General features: G+C 40.7%; 1 protein-coding gene across 50 annotated transcripts in view; it reads left to right on the top strand.

Moving 5' to 3' along the window:
* The window catches only part of RIMS2 (regulating synaptic membrane exocytosis 2), a 990,720-nt gene that overhangs the window by 694,591 nt on the left and 276,041 nt on the right, over positions 1–20,088 (top strand). For 27 of the 50 annotated variants that reach the window (XM_075353016.1, XM_075352970.1, XM_075352974.1 and 24 more), the window contains 4 exons: positions 3,167–3,320; positions 9,646–9,672; positions 11,979–12,047; positions 17,534–17,687. In XM_075353016.1, coding sequence (XP_075209131.1) covers positions 3,167–3,320; positions 9,646–9,672; positions 11,979–12,047; positions 17,534–17,687 — 404 coding nt within the window. The remainder of the gene's footprint in view (positions 1–3,166; positions 3,321–9,645; positions 9,673–11,978; positions 12,048–17,533; positions 17,688–20,088) is intronic. The other 23 variants (XM_075352971.1, XM_075352976.1, XM_075352991.1 and 20 more) reach the window with 1 other exon arrangement.

The raw sequence follows: 20,088 nt of genomic DNA, 5'->3' as shown, positions 1-20,088 counted from the left end.
GATTTTCGTATATAAGCTAAAGCCAGTGCTATACTGGCACTATCAGGCTGAGTCTATACATACCTGTAGTGGTCAGCTCGGATGTTTAGGTTTTGAAATCCAAAAAAGTAAAGTTTATAAAATTAGCTGCTTGTTGAGTGACAGTTGCACTGGAGCAGATAATATATTCATAGTTATCCCCTCCCCCTGTTAGAATTAGCATAATTGTTATACAAACAATTCACTTTGTTGCAGGACCTGTGTGAGGTCATACCCATGTGACCTGGTATCCAGCTTTGGTGGCTGAGGCCCCGCCCCTTCTGGTCACATGGGTATGATATCACACAGGTCCTGCAACAGACAAAGTGAATTGTTTGTATAATACTTATGCTAATTCTAACAGGGGGAGGGGATAACCATGAATATATTATGTGCTCCAGTGCAACTGTCACTCAACAAGCAGCTTATTTTATAAACTTTACTTTTTTTTTATTTCAAAACCTAAACATCCGAGCTGACCACTAAAAGTATGTATAGAATCAGCCTGATAGTGCCAGTATAGCACTGACTTTAGGTTACCGTATTTTTCGGACCATAAGACGCACTTTTTTTCCCCCAAATGTTGGGGGAAAGTTGGGGGTGCGTCTTATGGTCTGACTATAGGGCTGTGGCTGGGAATGAGGGTGCTGCAGGTCATCGGGGGAACGAGCAGGCAGCAGCAGCGCCTGCCGTGACCACGTGGGCCCGCTCATTACATATGCACGCCCATCCTCCCGCCCATCTCTCAGCGCTGAAGCCGGCACTGACAGGTGGGCGGGAGGACGAGCGGGGACGCGCGCATAGCAAAGAGCCGGTCCGCATGATCACCCCTGGCAATTACAGCCTGGAGTGATCATGTGCGGCTGTATTCACTGCCCCCCGCGCGTCATTACCAGCGCGGGGTGCAGTGAATCAGTACACTCACCCGTCCCCGTGTGTGGAGCCGGCCCCCTGCTGCACGCAATGTCTTCCTGTCTGTGCTGGTCAGCTGATCTGTGCTGAGCCGGTCAGCTGATCTGTGCTGAGCCGGTCAGCTGATCTGTGCTGAGCTGGTCAGCTGATCGGCACAGACAGGAAGACTTCGCGATGCAGCAGGGGAACGGCTCCACACACACAGATCAGCGTGCCAGAGAGGAAGATGTGATCGGTGCTGCAGGGAGTGAGGAAAAGGTGAGTATAAACGTTTATTTTTTTCTCTGTGCTATAGGATACAGGCCATATACCAGGATGGTATATGAGCACGATGGGGGCATATAGCAGGATGGGAGTATATGAGCAGGAGGGATGGGGGGGTATGTGAACAGGCTGGATGGGGGGGGGGGATGTGAACAGGCTGGATGGGGGGGTATGTGAACAGGCTGGATGGGGGGGGGTATGTGAACAGGCTGGATGGGGGGGTATGTGAACAGGCTGGATGGGGGGGGGGTATGTGAACAGGCTGGATGGGGGGGGTATGTGAACAGGCTGGATGGGGGGGTATGTGAACAGGCTGGATGGGGGGGTATGTGAACAGGCTGGATGGGGGGGGGGTATGTGAACAGGATGGATGGGGGTTTATAGCAGGATCATATACAAGGCAGGAGGATCATTACCAGGATGGGGTACCTTAGTAGAGAATTTGGGGACATTACCCCCATAACAGTGTCAGCAGCAGATCCTCGCCCCATAACAGTGTGTCATGACCACATTTTTTGCCTAAAGTTTTATTTTCCCATTTTCCTCCTCTAAAACCAGGGTGCGTCTTATAGTCCGGTGCGTCTTATAGTCCGAAAAATACGGTATATACGAAAATCCTGGTGATTGGTTCCCTTTAAACAAGTTGAAGATGAAATTATGTCTAAAAGGCATGAAGTTAAAGATCACACATTTCCTTTATATTTCAGGCAAAAAAAAAAATATTTTCATGTTTTACATTTTAAAAATTACAAAAAGGGAAATGGGCCGATGCAAAAGTATGGATACCATTGGAGATTTTTGTGCTCAGATAACTTTGACCAATATTTCAAACCTAAATTAGCCTGTTAGGGTTATGGCTTGCTCACTATCATCGATAGGGAAGGCCAAGTGATGCAAATTTCACAACTTTATAAAAACCCAGCCTCCTTTTAACCTTGTGCCAAAAACCAGCAGCCATAGGTTCTTCTAAGCAGCTGCCTAGCACTCTGAAGATGAAAATTGTGGTGGCCCACAAAGCAGGAGAAGGCTATAAGAAGATAAAAAAGCGGTTTAAAATTGACCTTTCCTCAGGTCGAAATCTTATTAAGAAATGACAGTTACCAGGAACAGTGGAGGTCAAGATAAGGTCTGGAAGACCAAATCAATTTCTGTGAGAGCTGCTCGTAGGATTGTGAGACAGGCAAATCAGAATCCCTGCCTGACTGCAAAAGATCTTTAGGAGGATTTAGCAGACTCTGAAGTTGAGGTACATTGTTCTCCTGTTCAGAGACATCTGCACAAGTATGGCCAACATGGAAGAGTCATCAGAAGAAAACCTCTCCTGCATTCTCACTATAAAATTCAGTGTCAGAAGTATGCAAAAGAAAATCTAACAAGCCTGATGCATTTTGGAAGCAAGTCCTGTGAACCAATGAGGTTAAAATATTACTGTTTGGCTACAATGATTAAAGGTATTTATGGAGAAAAAAGGGCACAGAATATCAGGAAAACAGCGTCTTGCCAACCATTAAGCATGGGGGTGGTGAATCAATCATGCTTTGGGGTTGTGTTGCAGCAGCCAATCACACTGGGAACTTTTCACAGGTAGAGGGAAGAATAGATTCAATGACATTTTAGGAAATTCTTGATGCAAACATAACATTATCTGTAAAAAAGGCTTAATTTGAAAAAAGGATGGCTTCTACAATGGATAATGATCCTAAACATATGACAAAATCCTCAATAGACTACCTCAAAAGTGGATCGGAGATGGGTCTACCTGGAGTTGGGATAATGGGTCGGTGCAACACAAAATGTGAATGTCATTCAGCAGTGCACAGTGTTTATACCAGTGGTGAAACATTGGATTTTTGGTGGAAATGTCATGATGATGTTTAATATTTTACTCGTTTCTTCTCTGTCCCCATGCTGTACTCTTCTCCATACCGGTGTATACTGACTGATTATTTTTTTCTTCTTCTTATTCCCACAGATTCTAATTGAATTAGAAACTGCACTTTTAGATGATGAGCCACATTGGTACAAGCTTCAGACGCACGACGTGTCCTCATTGCCACTACCCCACCCGTCCCCATTTATGCAACGGAGGCAGATGCACGGGGAGAGCCCAACTAGAAGATTGCAAAGTAGGTCTTCAGGAGTAATTAGTGCATGTGTGCTACCTAGAGACCCATCCTTGACATTGCTTTTTGATTAAAAGAAATCCTGCTTTTCCTTCATATGTAAATGACACTTTTTTTCTTTTTTTTTATTACTAATTCTGAGCTAAAATAATGAACAAACATAGGAGGGAAATGAGTATATAATCCAAAAATCAGGGGGGTATTACATCTTCATGTGTTAGTTTAACATTAACAGTGTAAAAGTTGGGTATATAAAGCAAATAAATGTTGTCTAGTTGACAAGCTGAAGTGTAGGGGGTCCTCCCATCCCTTCCCAAAATAGTACAGTCAAAGCAGGATCAGGCATGTTGAATTTTAATATGACTGATCTCTTGTTTCCCTTTTCAAATAATCCAATATTCCTGTTCCGAGCTAAATGTGGATGTTTATTGTTGGTTTGGATGCCATAACTGTTGGCGAAACACTTGTTAGCTTGATGGCTACTGTAGCATAGACAAAAATGACTGATTGCACTCCTAAAATGCAGTCTGAACAGGTGCAAAACTGAAAATGACCTATAATAACAAAAAAAGGTGACAGTTGCACTCTGAAATGCTAAAGCATGTAAACAATAAATGCAAGAATGTAGATATGCATTACTGCTGAAGGAAATCTGAGAAAATTTGAGTTATTTATCATACAAAAATGGCCAACTTTGTATCTACCCAGTAGCCACATCAAGGCATATGCCTTGATATGGCTACTGGGCAGATATTTAGCATACAAAAATGGCCAATTTTATATCTTCCCCGTAGCCACGTCAAGGCATATGCCTTGATATGACTACTGGGCAGATATTTAGCATACAAAAATGGCCAATTTTATATCTGCCCAGTAGCCACGTCAAGGCAAATGCCTTGATATGGCTACTGGGCAGATATTTAGCATACAAAAATGGCCAATTTTATATCTGCCCAGTAGCCACGTCAAGGCATATGCCTTGATATGGCTACTGGGCAGATATTTAGCATACAAAAATGGCCAATTTTATATCTGCCCAATTGCCACGTCAAGGCATATGCCTTGATATGGCTACTGTAAGCAGGAAACCTGTGGGAAAAAAGCGCATAGGGTCTTACCCTGACAACAGGGGGTGTAATAAGAGTAATCCTACTCACCTATTGGAGTTGTGAAAGGCACAACTCCTGTAACCGCATATGTAGATCAACGGCAGCAGTACCCCGATTGGCAGATAACAGAGAGAGATAGCGGAGATGGGTTTTAAAAACCGCGCCAGAGATCCCAGATGTAAGCTTGATCAATGTACACTTTATTTCAGCATAGGTCATGACCTATGCTGAAATAAAGTGTACATTGATCAAGCTTACATCTGGGATCTCTGGCGCGGTTTTTAAAACCCATCTCCGCTATCTCTCTCTGTTATTTGATATGGCTACTGGGCAGATATTTAGCATACAAAAATGTCCAATTTTATATCTGCCCAATTGCCACGTCAAGGCATATGCCTTAACGTGGCATCTAGGCATATATTTAGAATACAAAAATTGACAATTTTATATCTGCCCAGTAGCCATGTCAAGGCATATGCCATGACGTGGCCACTGGGCAGATATTTAGCATACAAAAATGGCCAATTTTATATCTGCTCAGTAGCCACATCAAGGCATATGCCATGACGTGGCCACTGGGCAGATATAAAGTTGACCATTTTTGTTTGCTAAATATCTCAATTTTTCCTAGATTTCCTTCATCAGTAATGCATGTCTGAATTCTTGCATTCCTAGTTTACATGCTTTAGCATTTAAGAGCACAACTATCACTTTTTTGGCTACTGTGGCATGTCATGTTCTAACCTTAAAGTCATATGTACATAGACAAAGATAGAGAGGGGAGCCAAGGACATGTTGGCCCCATTCCTTATTTTCACTCAAGAACCTCCATGGGGTTCCCCTACGCAGGCCCTACAATGGTATCCATCCTAGGTGGCTAGGGGTATGTTATTATTAGCCAGAACAAGAAAAGGGGCATAACATAATCTTTCCTATTGAGGCCATCAGGTCCAGATACACCACTGTTCAACCATCTTTCACCATAACCAGTATAGTGACTTATCGGGAGTCCCCCGATGGTGGATCTTTAAAGTAAAGCCATCTTGCCAAGTAGTGTCCTCCAGAAAAATCTCAGAGAACAGATTATTTCTTCTCTACATTACAAGTATAGCTACTAAGCCATAACTTATCACTGCCCGTAAATGTCCCCATCTTGTGGCAGTGAATCACTTCTGAATATACGGATTCACTTGTTTTAAAGGGGGTTTCCAACGATAAAATCAGAGTTACTCACCGTCTGCATTTCTAGTGCTGCCTCCGGTCGACAGGCTGCAGCGGTGACTTCAGACACACGGCCGCTACAGCTAAACACCGGGCTCAGAGCCTCTTACCATCTACGTCTTTGTGCCGTCACTGCTGCAGTCTATCTACAAGAACCAGGAGCCATGGCAGAGAGCCATCGCTACACATGTGGACTGCACGTAACTGGTTTTATTATTTTTCCTGGATGATCATAGGTTGAAAACCCCTTTAAGCACCAGCATTTCACCTTGTCTGTGCGCTGTGGGATAGGATATCACGTCTGTGCCACACTTCCATGCATGCTTTTCTTTACACTAGTATATTGAATAATTACAACTTTGGGGCCTGGTCATATTGGAAAGTTTCACTACTCTTCTTCAGGGGTTCAATTTAGAAGACCAATTCAGAAAGTGAAAAGAAATATAGTACAGGTATATGAATATTATATTTACCTTTTATACTTCATTTATTTGTTACTCTTGTTTTCATACATCAAGGGATTAAAACTCTCCTATTTTCCTAATATATCCTTACTGAAATGGGAGCTTTATTTTTCTGATTCCCGAGTTACTAGTTACTAATCCTCTGCATAGACCTCGATAGAAAAGAAAACAGGCTGCGTACAGCCACCACTAGAGGGAGCCTGGGAGTTTACTGCATACAGTTATACTGCACATGTGTCCCCATATGCTACTAACTTGCAGATTTAGGGTTAATCTGCAGTGCACGAAAAGGAACTTTATTGCCCCTGGGAGTCATAATGGTGTGTGCGAAACAGCTACAGTCACCGCTCAGTAAATAGTGAGCAATGGCTGTTAGCACCTCCCTTGCTTTATGATTGACAGCTCATCTGTGCAGAGTGATGCTGTGAGTGATGACTGTAACCGCCCTGGCTGTCCCTCTATGACTGAAAGCTCACTTGAGGAAATACGTTCATTTTCTCCCAATAATCACACTATCAGGACAGCATTATAACAGTATTAACCTGCAGATTAACCCCATATCTGCAGGGTAATGGTATATGGGGATGTGGCAGGTTCAGTAATAAGACAGTATGCATTTAACTCCTGAGCTCCCCCTACTGGTGGCTGAAGGTAGCCAGTGTGTTATCATTTACATCTACATCTGTGCAGTGGAATTAGAGCTCTGTCCTAGACCAACAAACTTTGATCACTAAGGAGATATTAGGAAATGAAACAGCATAGATATTCTACATAATAAGAGGTGGACATTCACTTTAGGATTGCTTCTAAGTAATAGCCAAGACAAAGGCGGCTGGATCCTTTCATGGTTAAAGGAAAGCTGTCAGTAGGTTCAGTCTACCCAAACCAGAGGCGGCATAAATCAGAGCCTGGCTGCGCAATAGCAGCAGGTATGTTTTTGTCTAAAAAGCTCCGGCGTTCCAGAGAAAACTTAAATCCAATCACGAAAGAGATATTTGGAAATAATAATCAACTGGAGCGTTTCAAAGAAAAACATATCTAGCTGCAATTGTATAGGAGGCTCTGATTAATGCACTGCCTATGGTTTGGTCGGCATGAATCGCCGTCCTTGAAAGGGATTGTCTGGTCTTCTGATAAATGTCTTTAGTCCCATTATGTGACTGCAGACTTCTTAATCATTAAAGTGTGCACTCTGCACACTGTCTGGATTCTACGGTATAGGCCGTCCTCATGATTTGCACTTTTACGGCCACAGTCAAACTAGACGTGTGCGGCCTCGTTCAGTACAAGTGAATTGAGTGACGCTGGGCACGTCTAGTTGGAATGGGACTGGAGGTATGAAAATCACATACGTGTGGCTACGTGATCGCCCACACTCGGCATTACCGGAGAATCCTGCACATACTGTAGGATACAGAGTGACTGCAGACATTTAGCAGAAGACCGAACAAACCCCTTTAAATACATTGTCTGCACTAACAGCTAGGGGAGTTCTCTAATCCCAAGTAAATGTACACCAAAATAAGAAAAAACATAATAAATAACATCTAAAAGGTAATTATACTATATTAGCAATATTATATCATTTGCCTGTAAATTGGATTTGGTTCTTCATTCATGATTGTGTGGAAGATCTCGTACATGCAGTCTCTGTGCTCATTGGCAGTCTAGTCTGTGATCAGTGATCAGTTATGCATGTATCATCCAATCAAATTCACAACGGTCACTAATGTGTGCTCTAAGGCAGAGGAGTAAAATTGGACCCTAATGTAAAATCCATAACAAGCCCCCCCCCTCCCCACCTGTATGTGCCCGTTATAAGACAGATGTGCTCTTATATTCATACTTGTTAAGGAGTAATTACACTCATTAATTATTTTGCAAAATCACTTCATTAGGGGATTTGTCTTAATTTTTGAAAAAAAAAAAAAATCATGTAAGGGGCTTCCTAATCCATGCTTTTCTACAGTCATTGTTCCTTAACTGCATTGATATCAGAATATACTCATTTGGAGTACAGCTGATAGCAGTGATTGGTCAGCTCAGCACCTGCATCTCACTAACTGGGGATGAGATACTGCAGGACAGAATAAGCAGAACACTCAGAAGAGGAGACAGGCACGGACCCATCACTACTATCATCTGTACTCCAATTGAATATGTTCTGATATTAATACAGTTAAAGGGAATCTGTCAGCAGGTTTTTACTATGTAAGCTAAAGGCAGCATGCTGCAAGGGCTAACACAGAGAAATCAATGATGCCTGTCTTGTCAAGGTCCGATCTGTTGTTTATTTGCTATGTTTGTTTAAGCAACAAGGCTTCCCATTGCTCGGACTACAATGTCACACGGCAGTCAGTCACGCCCCCTAGTCTGATTGACACCACACTGTCCATGTACAATCTCTATAGAGAGCTCACTCAGCTTTACTACATGGCTACATCTAAAAATTCTGATTTGTGTCAGTACGGCTGCACCCAGTAATCTAAGTGATACATCTTTGGATTCAGGATCTCTTTGCCTATATTATGCTGGTCTCAGATGAAGTAGAAAAACCTGCTGACAGATCCCTTTAAAGGGAAATAGACTGGGAAAATGCAAGGATTTCATACAGTTACATGTGATTTTCTTTTTACACGATTGAAGACGACTCTCTTAAAGTGATTTGCAATGTTTCACAACTTTCCATATTGGATTACATTCTAAAAAATAAATTTAAAGTTTAGTTACTCTTTAGGTTTCTGGGAGGATATTGACCGCCTCGCTGCCTCCGAGCCCCTGAATGTGTGTGTGGACATCGGTCTCCTTTTGATGACGAGCATCCTGACGTCACGCACAATCGCACATCTTTCTGGGAGGGTTCATGGGGCTTCGGCAGCACCCGGCAGCCCTCCCCTTTTTCTGTAAACCCCAAGTCAGAGGGGTCACCCCAATACTACTCCCCTGCCTTTTGGGCACCATACAGTCAGATGATTGATCCCTATAGTACAGCTGCTTTCTGTAACCACTGGCGCTTTCTTTGATGTGTATGTCAATCAAGTATAAGTGCCAGTGTGCAGCATCTACTATGGAGACCCGGGGTCACGTCTTCTCCATTGACCGGTCCACAGTAGCTGACAGTGTTTACGTGCCCTTAGACCCCCGCTATTGACTGTGTTGATCGACTCGGTCTGAGCTTGCCAGATCAGCTATCATCGCAACCATCGGCGTCTTATTTTCCACTGCACAGTTTTAGTAAATACTCAGCTAAGCTGCTATGTAGAGCAAATTTACATGGGACTGCATGCTTTATAGAGTGCAACTATTTTTATTTACCATTTTCAGGAAAGCTATGGTATGTAGCGGAGATATTTACAATAAAAGTGTTCCAAAATTCACCAATACAAAAATACAGCTATGATTTTATAATATCCAAAATGTGATTATACCATTTACGTTATTATTCGGATTAATGATATTTTATCTCTCCGCTACATATCTGATTTCATATTGATCTTCCCTTGACATCAGTTCATATTAATATTTGTTTTCCAGATAGAGGCCCATATTCATATAATTCAGGTAACTCCAGCATGCGAGAGATCATTATGCATGTCTCCATATGCACAGTATGGTATAACCTCAGCCAGCTCCATGTTATATCATGCGGTGTCCATATGTTCAATGTTATTGTCAGAATTCCTTCCTTCCTATAGCTCACCTTGCTTGCTTGATGCCTACTAAGTATACATTTATATATAAAAGATTAAAATGTGCATTTTAAAGGAACACTTTGAGTAAATTCACTGATTTATGCTCGGACAGGATCTTCGGGGGCAGGGAGTGACACATGGATTTCTCCGCCCCCTTAGAACCTGTACCGCCCCCGCTCATGGATTTATCCGCCCCCTGAGAACGCTTATGTTTTGAAAAGTGTTCTTTTAGAAGGCAAGTGATCTAAAATGCAAACACAAGTGGGTATTTTGTCAAATCTTGTAATAAAATAGCGGTATCTGATGGCTTCCCTTCTTTCCTTCGATCCTTGACCCCTTTCATATCATGATGGTCTTCATCAATATGAATTGAAATATGCTGTAGATATTTGTGTAGATAAGATATATTGCAGTACTGTTCAGGGAATGCCTTCCTATTGGACCCAGACTCCAAATTCCCTTCTACTTAGGATCAATTATCTTATTTTGAGGCCAATTAGTCTCTCGTTATTTTGGGAGCCTATGGGAATAACATGCAAACTTATTGGGCAGTTCAAATCCATGGTCCCATGACTATGGTGTCATAGCGGCCCATTTAGGTAGGCCGATCCAGGCTGTTTAACGAGCACCAATCATCGTCTCGTCTACATACAAGACAATGGGCGATCTGTTTACACAGGCTCAAAAAAACAGTGATAGGGACAGGATAATAGGGAAAATGATAATCCTGTCCCCATACAGTATCCTATTCTCGGCAGCACACTTCCTGTTTACATGGGGCAATGTGCTGCCGATAAGGATGAATTCTTTGCATGCAGAAAAGACATTGCACTGGACAGGAGAGTATTTTGCTCTTTCGATGGGTGATTGGCGACCTCTTTACACACTACAAACACTCCTTCCTTGTCTAAATGGGCCATAATTCAGGGGTTTTAGAGAAGGAAAATAGGAAAATGACATTTTATGCAAAAAATGTGGTCATGAAACACTGTTATGGGGCGAGGATCTGCTGCTGACACTGTTATGGGGGTAATGTCCCCAAATTCTCTACTAAGGAACCGCATCGTGGTAATGATCCTCCTGCCTTGTATATTATCCCCATCCTTGTATGCCCCCATCCTGGTATATGGCCCGCATCCGGTTTCACACAAAAAAATAGACGTTTATACCCACCTTTCCTCGCTCCACGCATTATGGCTTGTCCTCCTGTCTGTGCTGGCAGCAGCGTCGCTGACCTGTGTCGAGCCGTGCGCACAGTGATGACGTCATCGCTGTGTGCACCGCTCTCCACACACCTAAGCGGGCAGGCAGACAGGAGGACATCGCAATGCTGCAGGGATTGGTGGCCGGTCAGTATGCTTATTCACTGCCCCCACGCTGATGATGATGTGCGGGGGGCAGTGAATACAGATGATCACTCCAGGCTGTAGTTGCCAGGGGTGATCACACGGGCCGGCTGTTAGTTATGCACGCATCCCCCGCCCATCATCCCGCCCACCTGTCAGCGCCAGCTTCAGTGCTGAGAGATGATGGGCGTCGGAATGCAGTGCATATAAAAAGAGGCTAATGAGCAGGCCCACGTGGTCACGGTAGGCGCTGCTACAGCCTGCACATGCCGCCGATTACCTGCTCTACCACAGCACCTTCATTCCCCATAGCATACATTTGGACTATAAGACTCACCCCCCACTTTCGCCCAAAATTTGGGGGGGACACAACTACAGACACTTTGTGTGCCGCCATATGCAGTTCACAAAATGCACCACAATACAGATATAATATATGACCTACGGTATAAATAGGTGCAGCAGCATTATATCAACCTCAGCAGTTTATTTTATGGCTCCATGTAACTAAAGAGCACGGGTTATAACAATTCCTCAGAGTCTATTCTATTATCATTCTGTAACTCGCATTATACACATCCACTTAGCGGGTTTCTGCTTATTGTGTCTCCTCTGATAACCGGTCTTGACTTCACCCCTACTAATCTTCTACATCGCTCCCTACTTTCCTTAGTATTTTCTCATAGAGCTTAGTCTTGAAATGTTGTTGTTTTTTTTTTATTTTTATTTTTTTTTATTTTTTGCTTTTTTTATATATATAAGAAATTTGATTTACCAGATGTAATTGGAAATTAGATTTGAAGAACTGTTCACTGAAAATTCTTTGCAGGATCCAAGAGAATAAGCGACAGTGAAGTGTCAGACTATGACTGCGATGACGGAGTCGGGGTTGTGTCAGGTAGGAATTGTAAAACTTTGTAATCTGCTTTTCTTAAAGTGCATTGAATGAGCTAAATGTTCAGCCGGAGCTTCATCCCTTCAGATTTGATATGTGCGAGGTCATGTATAAGATTAGGTAAAGGAGAGCAAGCATTACAATAACCGCTTCTTCAGTAAATGCAGAAATTGTAAAAAAAAAAAAAAAAAATTCTCTAATCCGTGTCCTGCAACTCTCTCTGGTTATAAAGGACTGGCACATGACTTATTTCTTCCAAAGACAATACTAAGGACCAGGGGGCACTCACTGCGAGTGGAAGGAAAGGGATTCCGACAGCTAAATAGGAAAGGGTTCTTTACAGTTAGAGCAGTCAGACTGTGGAATACCGACCACAAGAGGTAGTAATGGTGATACTATAACAGCTTATAAAAAGGGCTGGATGATTTCCTCAGTACACACAACATTGTTGGTTAAAAATGACTTAGTGACCAAATGTAGAACTGGTGGAGGAAGACTGAACTAGATGGACCTAGGTCTTTTTTCAACCTAAGTAACTATGTAACTATGTGTAAGGAAAAAGCCTTGAAGCCTTGTCCGATCAAAAAAGGAATTTATCCATTTTTTTAGAGACGTTTGTTTGTCAGTCTCCGCAAGGAGAAACGTTTTCCCCTTAGACCCCACTATAGCTTCTCATACAGCCAGATCAGATCTCATACTTTGCACTGACGAGGGGCAATCACCCCGAAACACCATGTCTGCGAATTGAGGCTCTGATCTGGCATAAATCCTAAGTCATATGACAAGGCTGGTTAAAGGGTCACTTCTGACTTTTAGGCCCTGCATGCACTAGGATTTTTCTCAAGAAACTTCTCAAGAAATTTGCTTAGAAAAGAGCTGTGGACAAACAAGCGCAAATAGGGTCTTACCCCAATATGTGTGGGGTGGGGAGGGGGGAGTAATCTTACTCACCTGATGTAGTTGTGACAGTCACAACTACTATATGTGCATGTACAACACGATCCACGGCTGCAGCCACCCAGTGGCAGATATCAGAAAGCAATAGAGAAGGGTGTTCAATTGCCGCGCCAACAGATCACTCGTTCAGATGATGAAGATCAATGTCACTTTATTTGCATATAGGTCTACGCGTTTCAGGACCACCTGCTCCCTTCCTCAGGACCGTCAGGTTAAAAATAACATCAAATCCCATTTGATGTTATTTTTAACCTGACGGTCCTGAGGAAGGGAGCAGGTGCTCCTGAAACGCGTAGACCTATATGCAAATAAAGTGACATTGGTCTTCATCATCTGAACGAGTGATCTGTTGGCGCGGCAATTGAACACCCTTCTCTATTGCTTCCAAGAAATTTGCTTGAGAGTCTGAAAGATTAGCGCACATGCGTTCAAAAAACGCACCAATAACGCATGCGTTTTTTACTGCGTTTTTTGTGTTTTTTTCGGCAGGTTGGTCCCTACGTTTTTTATCATTAGCTATGGCAAAAAATGCAGGTAGCTGCACAAAAGAAGTGACATGCTCATTCTTTTTCTCAAGAAATTCCGCAGAAAGAATTTTCTGGAGAAACAAACGCAGTGTGCAAACAGCTATTTTTTTTTTTCAATATGTTTTGCTGGGGACTGTCTGCAGAAAGGTTACAACCATTTTCTCAAGACATTTCTGCAGCAAAAACGCAAAAAAAAGCGGGTAAAAACGCAGTGTGCGCACAGGGCCTTAGGATTGCTACTTCCAATGGGTGGCGCTAGAGTTCATCTATATCCTCACTGAAGAGACAATTTGAATCCATCTTTTTATTCAGTGAATTCACAGGCTACCATAACCATTAATAATTATACGATGCTTTATGACACCAATATAATCTACGGCACTTCATTATTCAGATATATATTTATAGTAAAGAGTTAATTAAATGGCAAGTCCAGTTGTACAAATTATATTGTCAAAGGACTCTATTTTAAAAATGGATCCATGTGTCTGATCTTCGAGATCTTGAGTATATTCTGATCTACTTTTTGTGGATCAGTCTCAACTATTAAAGTGTAACCGTCGTATTCAATTTTTAATATTAATATTTATATTTTTACATATTTAATATTTTTGTAAAAAACAAAACAAAACATAAATCAATAGTACACATGAAGATAAGCAACTTTGTAATATATTTTCTAAGGCAAATTTGCTTCTTTTTTCCAGAATTGATCAGTCATTATCAAAATTCTGAATTCTGAGTTAAAGGGAACATGTCCGGTCCAGTTTGCACCCACGATCGCGAGCAGTTCTGGGTGCATATTGATAATCCCTGCCTAACCGTCCCAGGTTATAGTAGCATAGATAAAGAAATATAGTATTTCTAAAGATCCTTTATGATATGCAAATGAGCGCAGGGACTAGTTGCAAGGGCATTAGTTCACCCAACTAGTCTGCCCTATTTTCATGTTAGCATGCCCAGAGGGGCGTACTAACATGCTATTCAATGTCCATTGCCCAGCGTCATCAGCAGTGACTTGCGTACATGTGTCCCGGCACTTGTATGTATCAGATGTCCCGGCACTTCCGGTCATGCGCACTATGAAGCTGGGTGTACGCGTCCTGGCTTCAGAGAGGTCTACTGCTCATGACCGGATGTGCAGTGACTTCTGATCATGTGCACTGTCCCTAAACCCGGCGTCTGAGGTGGTGAGAATGGACACAGGCTCGCACGTCACCGCCGATGACGCTGGACATTGAATAGTGTGTTAGCACGCCCCTGTGGGCGTCCTAGGATGCTAAGAGGGCGGACTAGTTGGGTCAACGAATGCCATTGTGTCTAGTCCCTGGCCTCATTAGCATATGATAAAGGATCTGAAGAAATACTTTTTCTAAAGATCTCTTTATCTATGCTACTAGATACAGGGACAGTTCGGCAGGGATTAACAATATACACCCAGAACTGTTTGTGGTTCTGGGTGCATAGGGGACCAGACAGGTTCCCTTTAAAATCAGTGTTCAGTGAAGACTTTCCCATGTAATGACTGACAGTCTGCTCTTCTGATCTACATTTTCTCCTAAATAATAACGTAGGGTCCAAAAACTACTTTTTAGGCCATTTTATGTAGACTGCCCACACCTTTTTGTGATAAATGAGTGCGATTGACACAGGCTGAATGCAGAAATCTGGAGATGATTTGTTCATCGGTGATATATGTCACATTATTTGTGCTAGTTGATAAATGTGCCGTCTTTCAATAAAATTCAGCCCAGGTCATTGATCAAAGCACAGATCGATCAGCGATTTATAGCTGGAACTCATGGATTTGTCAAGAACCTGTAGTATATCACCATCATTCTACAAACCCAGTGCATAATATGCAATGCCTTGCAAAAGTATTCAACCACCTTCCCCCTCCCCCCCACCTTTTTTTGGCATTTTTGTGCTTTGCTATCTGACAACATGAAATTTCACTGATTTTTTTGTTTTTTGAGGATTTGCTTCAGTTCATGTAAAGAACATGCCTACAGCTGTGAACATTTTTTTCATCTTATTGTGATGCAAGCAATAAATAGGACAAAATAGCTGAAAACTTCAGTGTGGATAATTATTCACCCTCCCTAAAATCAGTACTCCTTTTGTGGCTACTATAGCTACAAGTCACTTTGAATAAGTACCTATGAGCTTTCCACATCTTGCCAATGGGATTTTTGCTCATTACTTAAGGCAAAATAGCTCCAGATCCTTCAAGTTAGATGGTTTCCTCTGCTGAACACCAGTCTTCAAGTTTGACCACAGATTCTCAATAGGATTAAGGTCTGGGGTTTGACTAGGCCCCTCCAACACATTTACACATTTCCTGTGCTTTGGGTCATAGACTTCTTAAAAGGGGAACCTCCGTCCCAGTCTCAAATCACCAACAGACTGAGACAGGTTTTGCTCAAGAATTTCTTTGCATTTCGCACCATCCCCACAACTCTGACCATTTTCCCTGTCCCTACTGCGGAATAACATCTTCATAGCATGAAGCTGCCACCACCGTGTTTCACTGTGGGAATGGTGTTCTTAGGGTGATGGGCTGTGTTGGTTTGGCTCCAGACATTCCGTTTACCTTGGTGGCCAAAAAGTTAAATTTTGGTCTCATCTGACCACAGCACCTTCCTCCATACATTTGGGGAGTCAACCACATATCTTTTGGCAAACTAAAAACAAGGCTTACAAATTTTGGCTTTAAGTAAATTCTTTTTTCCAACCAGCCTTCCGTAAAGGACAGGTCTATGGCATGTACGGCTTATTGTCATTGTATTGAAAGATACTCCAGTCTCGTCTTGGAAACTCTGCTGCATTTTCAGGGTTACCTTTGGTCTCTGTGCCTCCTCTATGATTAATGCCTTCCTAACCCGGGCTTAGCGTTTTTGTAGGCGGCTCTCTCTTGGAAAGTTTGCTGTGGTACTATGTTCTTTCCATTTGATGATAATGGATTTGCTGGTACTTCTGGAGATCATCAGAGATTGAGATATTTTTTTAGAACCCAACCCTGACTTGTACTTCTCAGCAACTTTGTCTCTGACTTCTTTGGAGATCTCCTTGGTCGTCATGGTATTGTTTAGAGATCTCCTTGGTCTTCATGGTGTTGTTTGGATACCTCCTTGGTCTTCGTGGTGTTGTTTGGAGAGCTCCTTGGTCGTCAAGGTATTGTTTGGAGATCTCTTTGGTCGTCATGATGTTGTTTGGAGATCTCCTTGGTCTTCATGGTGTTGTTTGGAGATCTAATTTGGTCTTCATGGTGTTGTTTGGGGACCTCCTTGGTCTTCGTGGTGTTGTTTGGAGATCTAATTGGTCTTCATGGTGTTTTTTGGAGACCTCCTTGCTCTTCATGGTGTTGTTTGTAGATCTCCTTTGTCTTCATGGTGTTGTTTGGAGAGCTCCTTGGTTTTCATGGTGTTGTTTGGAGATTTCCTAGGTCTTCATGTTGTTATTTGGAAATTTCCTTGGTCTTCATAGTGTTGTTTGGAGATCTCCTTGGTCTTCATAGTGTTGTTTGGTGATCTCATTGGTCTTCATGGTATTGTTTGGAGATCACTTTAGTCTTCATAGTGTTTTTTGGTTAGTGGTGCCTCTTGCTTAATCTTAGCCTCTGTGGCCTTTCGGATAAGGTTTGTATATACTGACAGACCCTGGCACTATTAGATTGCACACAGGTGGACTTCTTTTCACGAAGTATGTGATTTATGAAGGTAATTGCTTCCACTACAATTTTTGGGGGGCTTCCTAGCAAAAGGGGTGAATACATGGCAATTTTTATTTATTTCATCCCATAAAATTAAATTTTGCCTATATTTTTCTCCCTTCACTTCCCCAACTACAAAAATATTTAAACACAGGTTGTAATGTAACAAAATAGGTAAAAAACCAAGGGGGTGAATACTTTTGCAAGGCACTGTAAGCATGTGCCTTGTCACACTCTCACTGCTCTGTGCTATGATTCTTGTTTTTAGCATGTCTCTATTTTTCTTTTCACAGATTTTCGGCACAACGGTCGTGATATGCAAAGTTCAACATTATCCGTACCAGAGCAGGTCATGTCATCGAATCACTGTTCTCGGACAGGATCCCTCCATGTAGATAGTATAGGTCGGACCAGATCCTGGTCTCCTAGTGTTCCACCTCCTCAAAGGTATTGCCTGTTGCTTAAACAAAAATCTACTTACTCTTTCTTTGCTTGCCTTGGTTTTCGGAATATAGTATTTTAGTCAGGGATCTCTTTTTTTCTTTTTTACTATTGGAAGCTTATAACTTTTATCCTTTTTTTAACACATTTATCTTTTGTTATGGCAGATAACATTTACTGACATTACAGGTTGATTGAGATACAATGAAGAACAAAAATTTGTCATAATATAAAGTGTATAATAGGTATATATTGACCCCGGTATTGTACGGTATTTTGTTGTATTGCTGTAAATTTATTGTTAAGCCACTGTTTTTACTATTTTAAAAATGTGTTAAAACTCCTAATATCTGTTAACTGAGATTTCCAGGAATTTGTTCTCCTCGACTTATTCCAACCAAGTTGTCAACAATCAAGGGTTTGATTCGGGAATGTAGGCGAGCACATCAATGGTCATCAATAGCAATTTCATAGTGTCCGGTATCGGAGATGAACTGGACCTGTCGGTTATTCTGGAACCTTAATTCTGAAAAGGAACAATTCTGTAACATTTTACTATAGACTTTGCAATGAAATGTAGGAATAAATTGGTGTTACTCCTCAGGGGCGTGACCCTAAACACATTGACATTGTCCAATCAGAGAAGACGAATGGGGACATGCCCCTTTTACATGGGGAACGGTAACAGGTAGTTTATTAAAAAGATATAAGGAAGACTAATAGAGGAATAGCACAATGCAGAATAATGAGAAAAGAGAGACCTGCATTGTTATGTATTTCATGGGAGATTGAAAATATTTACTGGAGCATAATGGTATAGAAGTATAGAAGACTCAGGTAGCCTGAAGGTAGCTAATACACCTTTTATTGTTCTAATTTAGAATTTTAACATTTTTCCATCTTGCTGGCCATACAGGGTACAAATGCTGGCCTTAAGTGGAGAAGACTTTAAATTTGATTATTCTTTTGGGGGGGTCAAACTTAGAGCATGAGTCATCAGACTTATTGCTTAAATCAGATTTTTTTTTTGTTGAATTAAAAACAATATAGAGAGAAAAATAAAAATAAATATATATTACTGTAAATAAAATAAATATATTACTATAAATAAAACTACTAGAAAGCTATCCATATATTAATATAATTTTTTATATTAGCTTAATTTATATTAATATACTGTATACATACATATATATTTTATTATTTTTTTAATTATTTATTTTTCTACTTTTAATATCATTACTGCAAAAAAAAAAACAGAAATCTGCCGATTTTCACACAATTATATTGTTAAATATATGTAATTGTATGTATAATATACATAGTTTTATATATTTTAATATATTAATATAATTTTAATATATTATATACAATATATTATATACATACGGTATATAGTTTTATATATAATTTTATATATACAGTATATATTTACTTATTATTTTTTTCTACTATTAATATTATCTAAGGCAAAAAAAAATCAGAAATCTGGCAATTTTCACACTAACCACTAGGGCTTATACCAGATTTACACAATTATATATTTACATATGTAATTATATATGTTATATCTATAATATAATTTTATATATACGGTAATACATATAGTTTTATATATTTTTTATAGATACATACATATATATTTTTATATTACTTAATATATATATATATATATATATATATATATATATATATATGCAATATATATATATATGCAATATATATATATATATATATATATATATATATATATGTTATATAAATATATAGTTTTATATTTAATTATATATATATACGGCATATATATATATATATATATATATATTGTATGTATATATAATTATTATTTTTTCTACCTTTAATATCATTATCTAATACAAAAAAAAATCAGACATCTGGCAATTTTCACACCAATCACTAGCACTAGGCCTTATACCAGATTTATACTTAGGCTATGTGCACATGTGCGTTTTTTGCGGCGTTTTTGGCCTCAAAACTGCATGACTTTGCTTCCCCAGCAAAGTCTATGAGTTTTCATTTTTGCTGTCCGCACACAACTTTTTTTTTTTTGAGCTGCGTTTTTGAGCTTAAAAAAAAATGGAGATGTCAATTCTTTCCTGCGTTTTTCTGCGTTTTCCCTCCATGCAATGCATTGGAAAAACGCAGAAAAACACAGAGATCAAAAAACGCAGCCAAAAACGCACCAAATCGTGGTAAAAACGCATGCATTTTTTGCTGCGTTTTTTTGCCGGGGGTGCGTTTTTGTGCGTTTTTAGCGGCCAAAAACGCACAAAAACGCAGCGTCACAAAAACGCAGTGTGTGCACATAGCCTTACTGTTCTGAACAGAAGTGTTTTCGTCAGTCTCATTTGCATCACAGGCAGGATTACAATGACAGGTAACACAA

The sequence above is a fragment of the Anomaloglossus baeobatrachus genome, chromosome 6 (genome assembly GCF_048569485.1).
Source record: "Anomaloglossus baeobatrachus isolate aAnoBae1 chromosome 6, aAnoBae1.hap1, whole genome shotgun sequence".
NCBI lineage: Eukaryota > Metazoa > Chordata > Amphibia > Anura > Aromobatidae > Anomaloglossus > Anomaloglossus baeobatrachus.
Note: the sequence above shows the minus strand (reverse complement) of the source record. Positions and strands in the feature narration are given on the sequence as shown.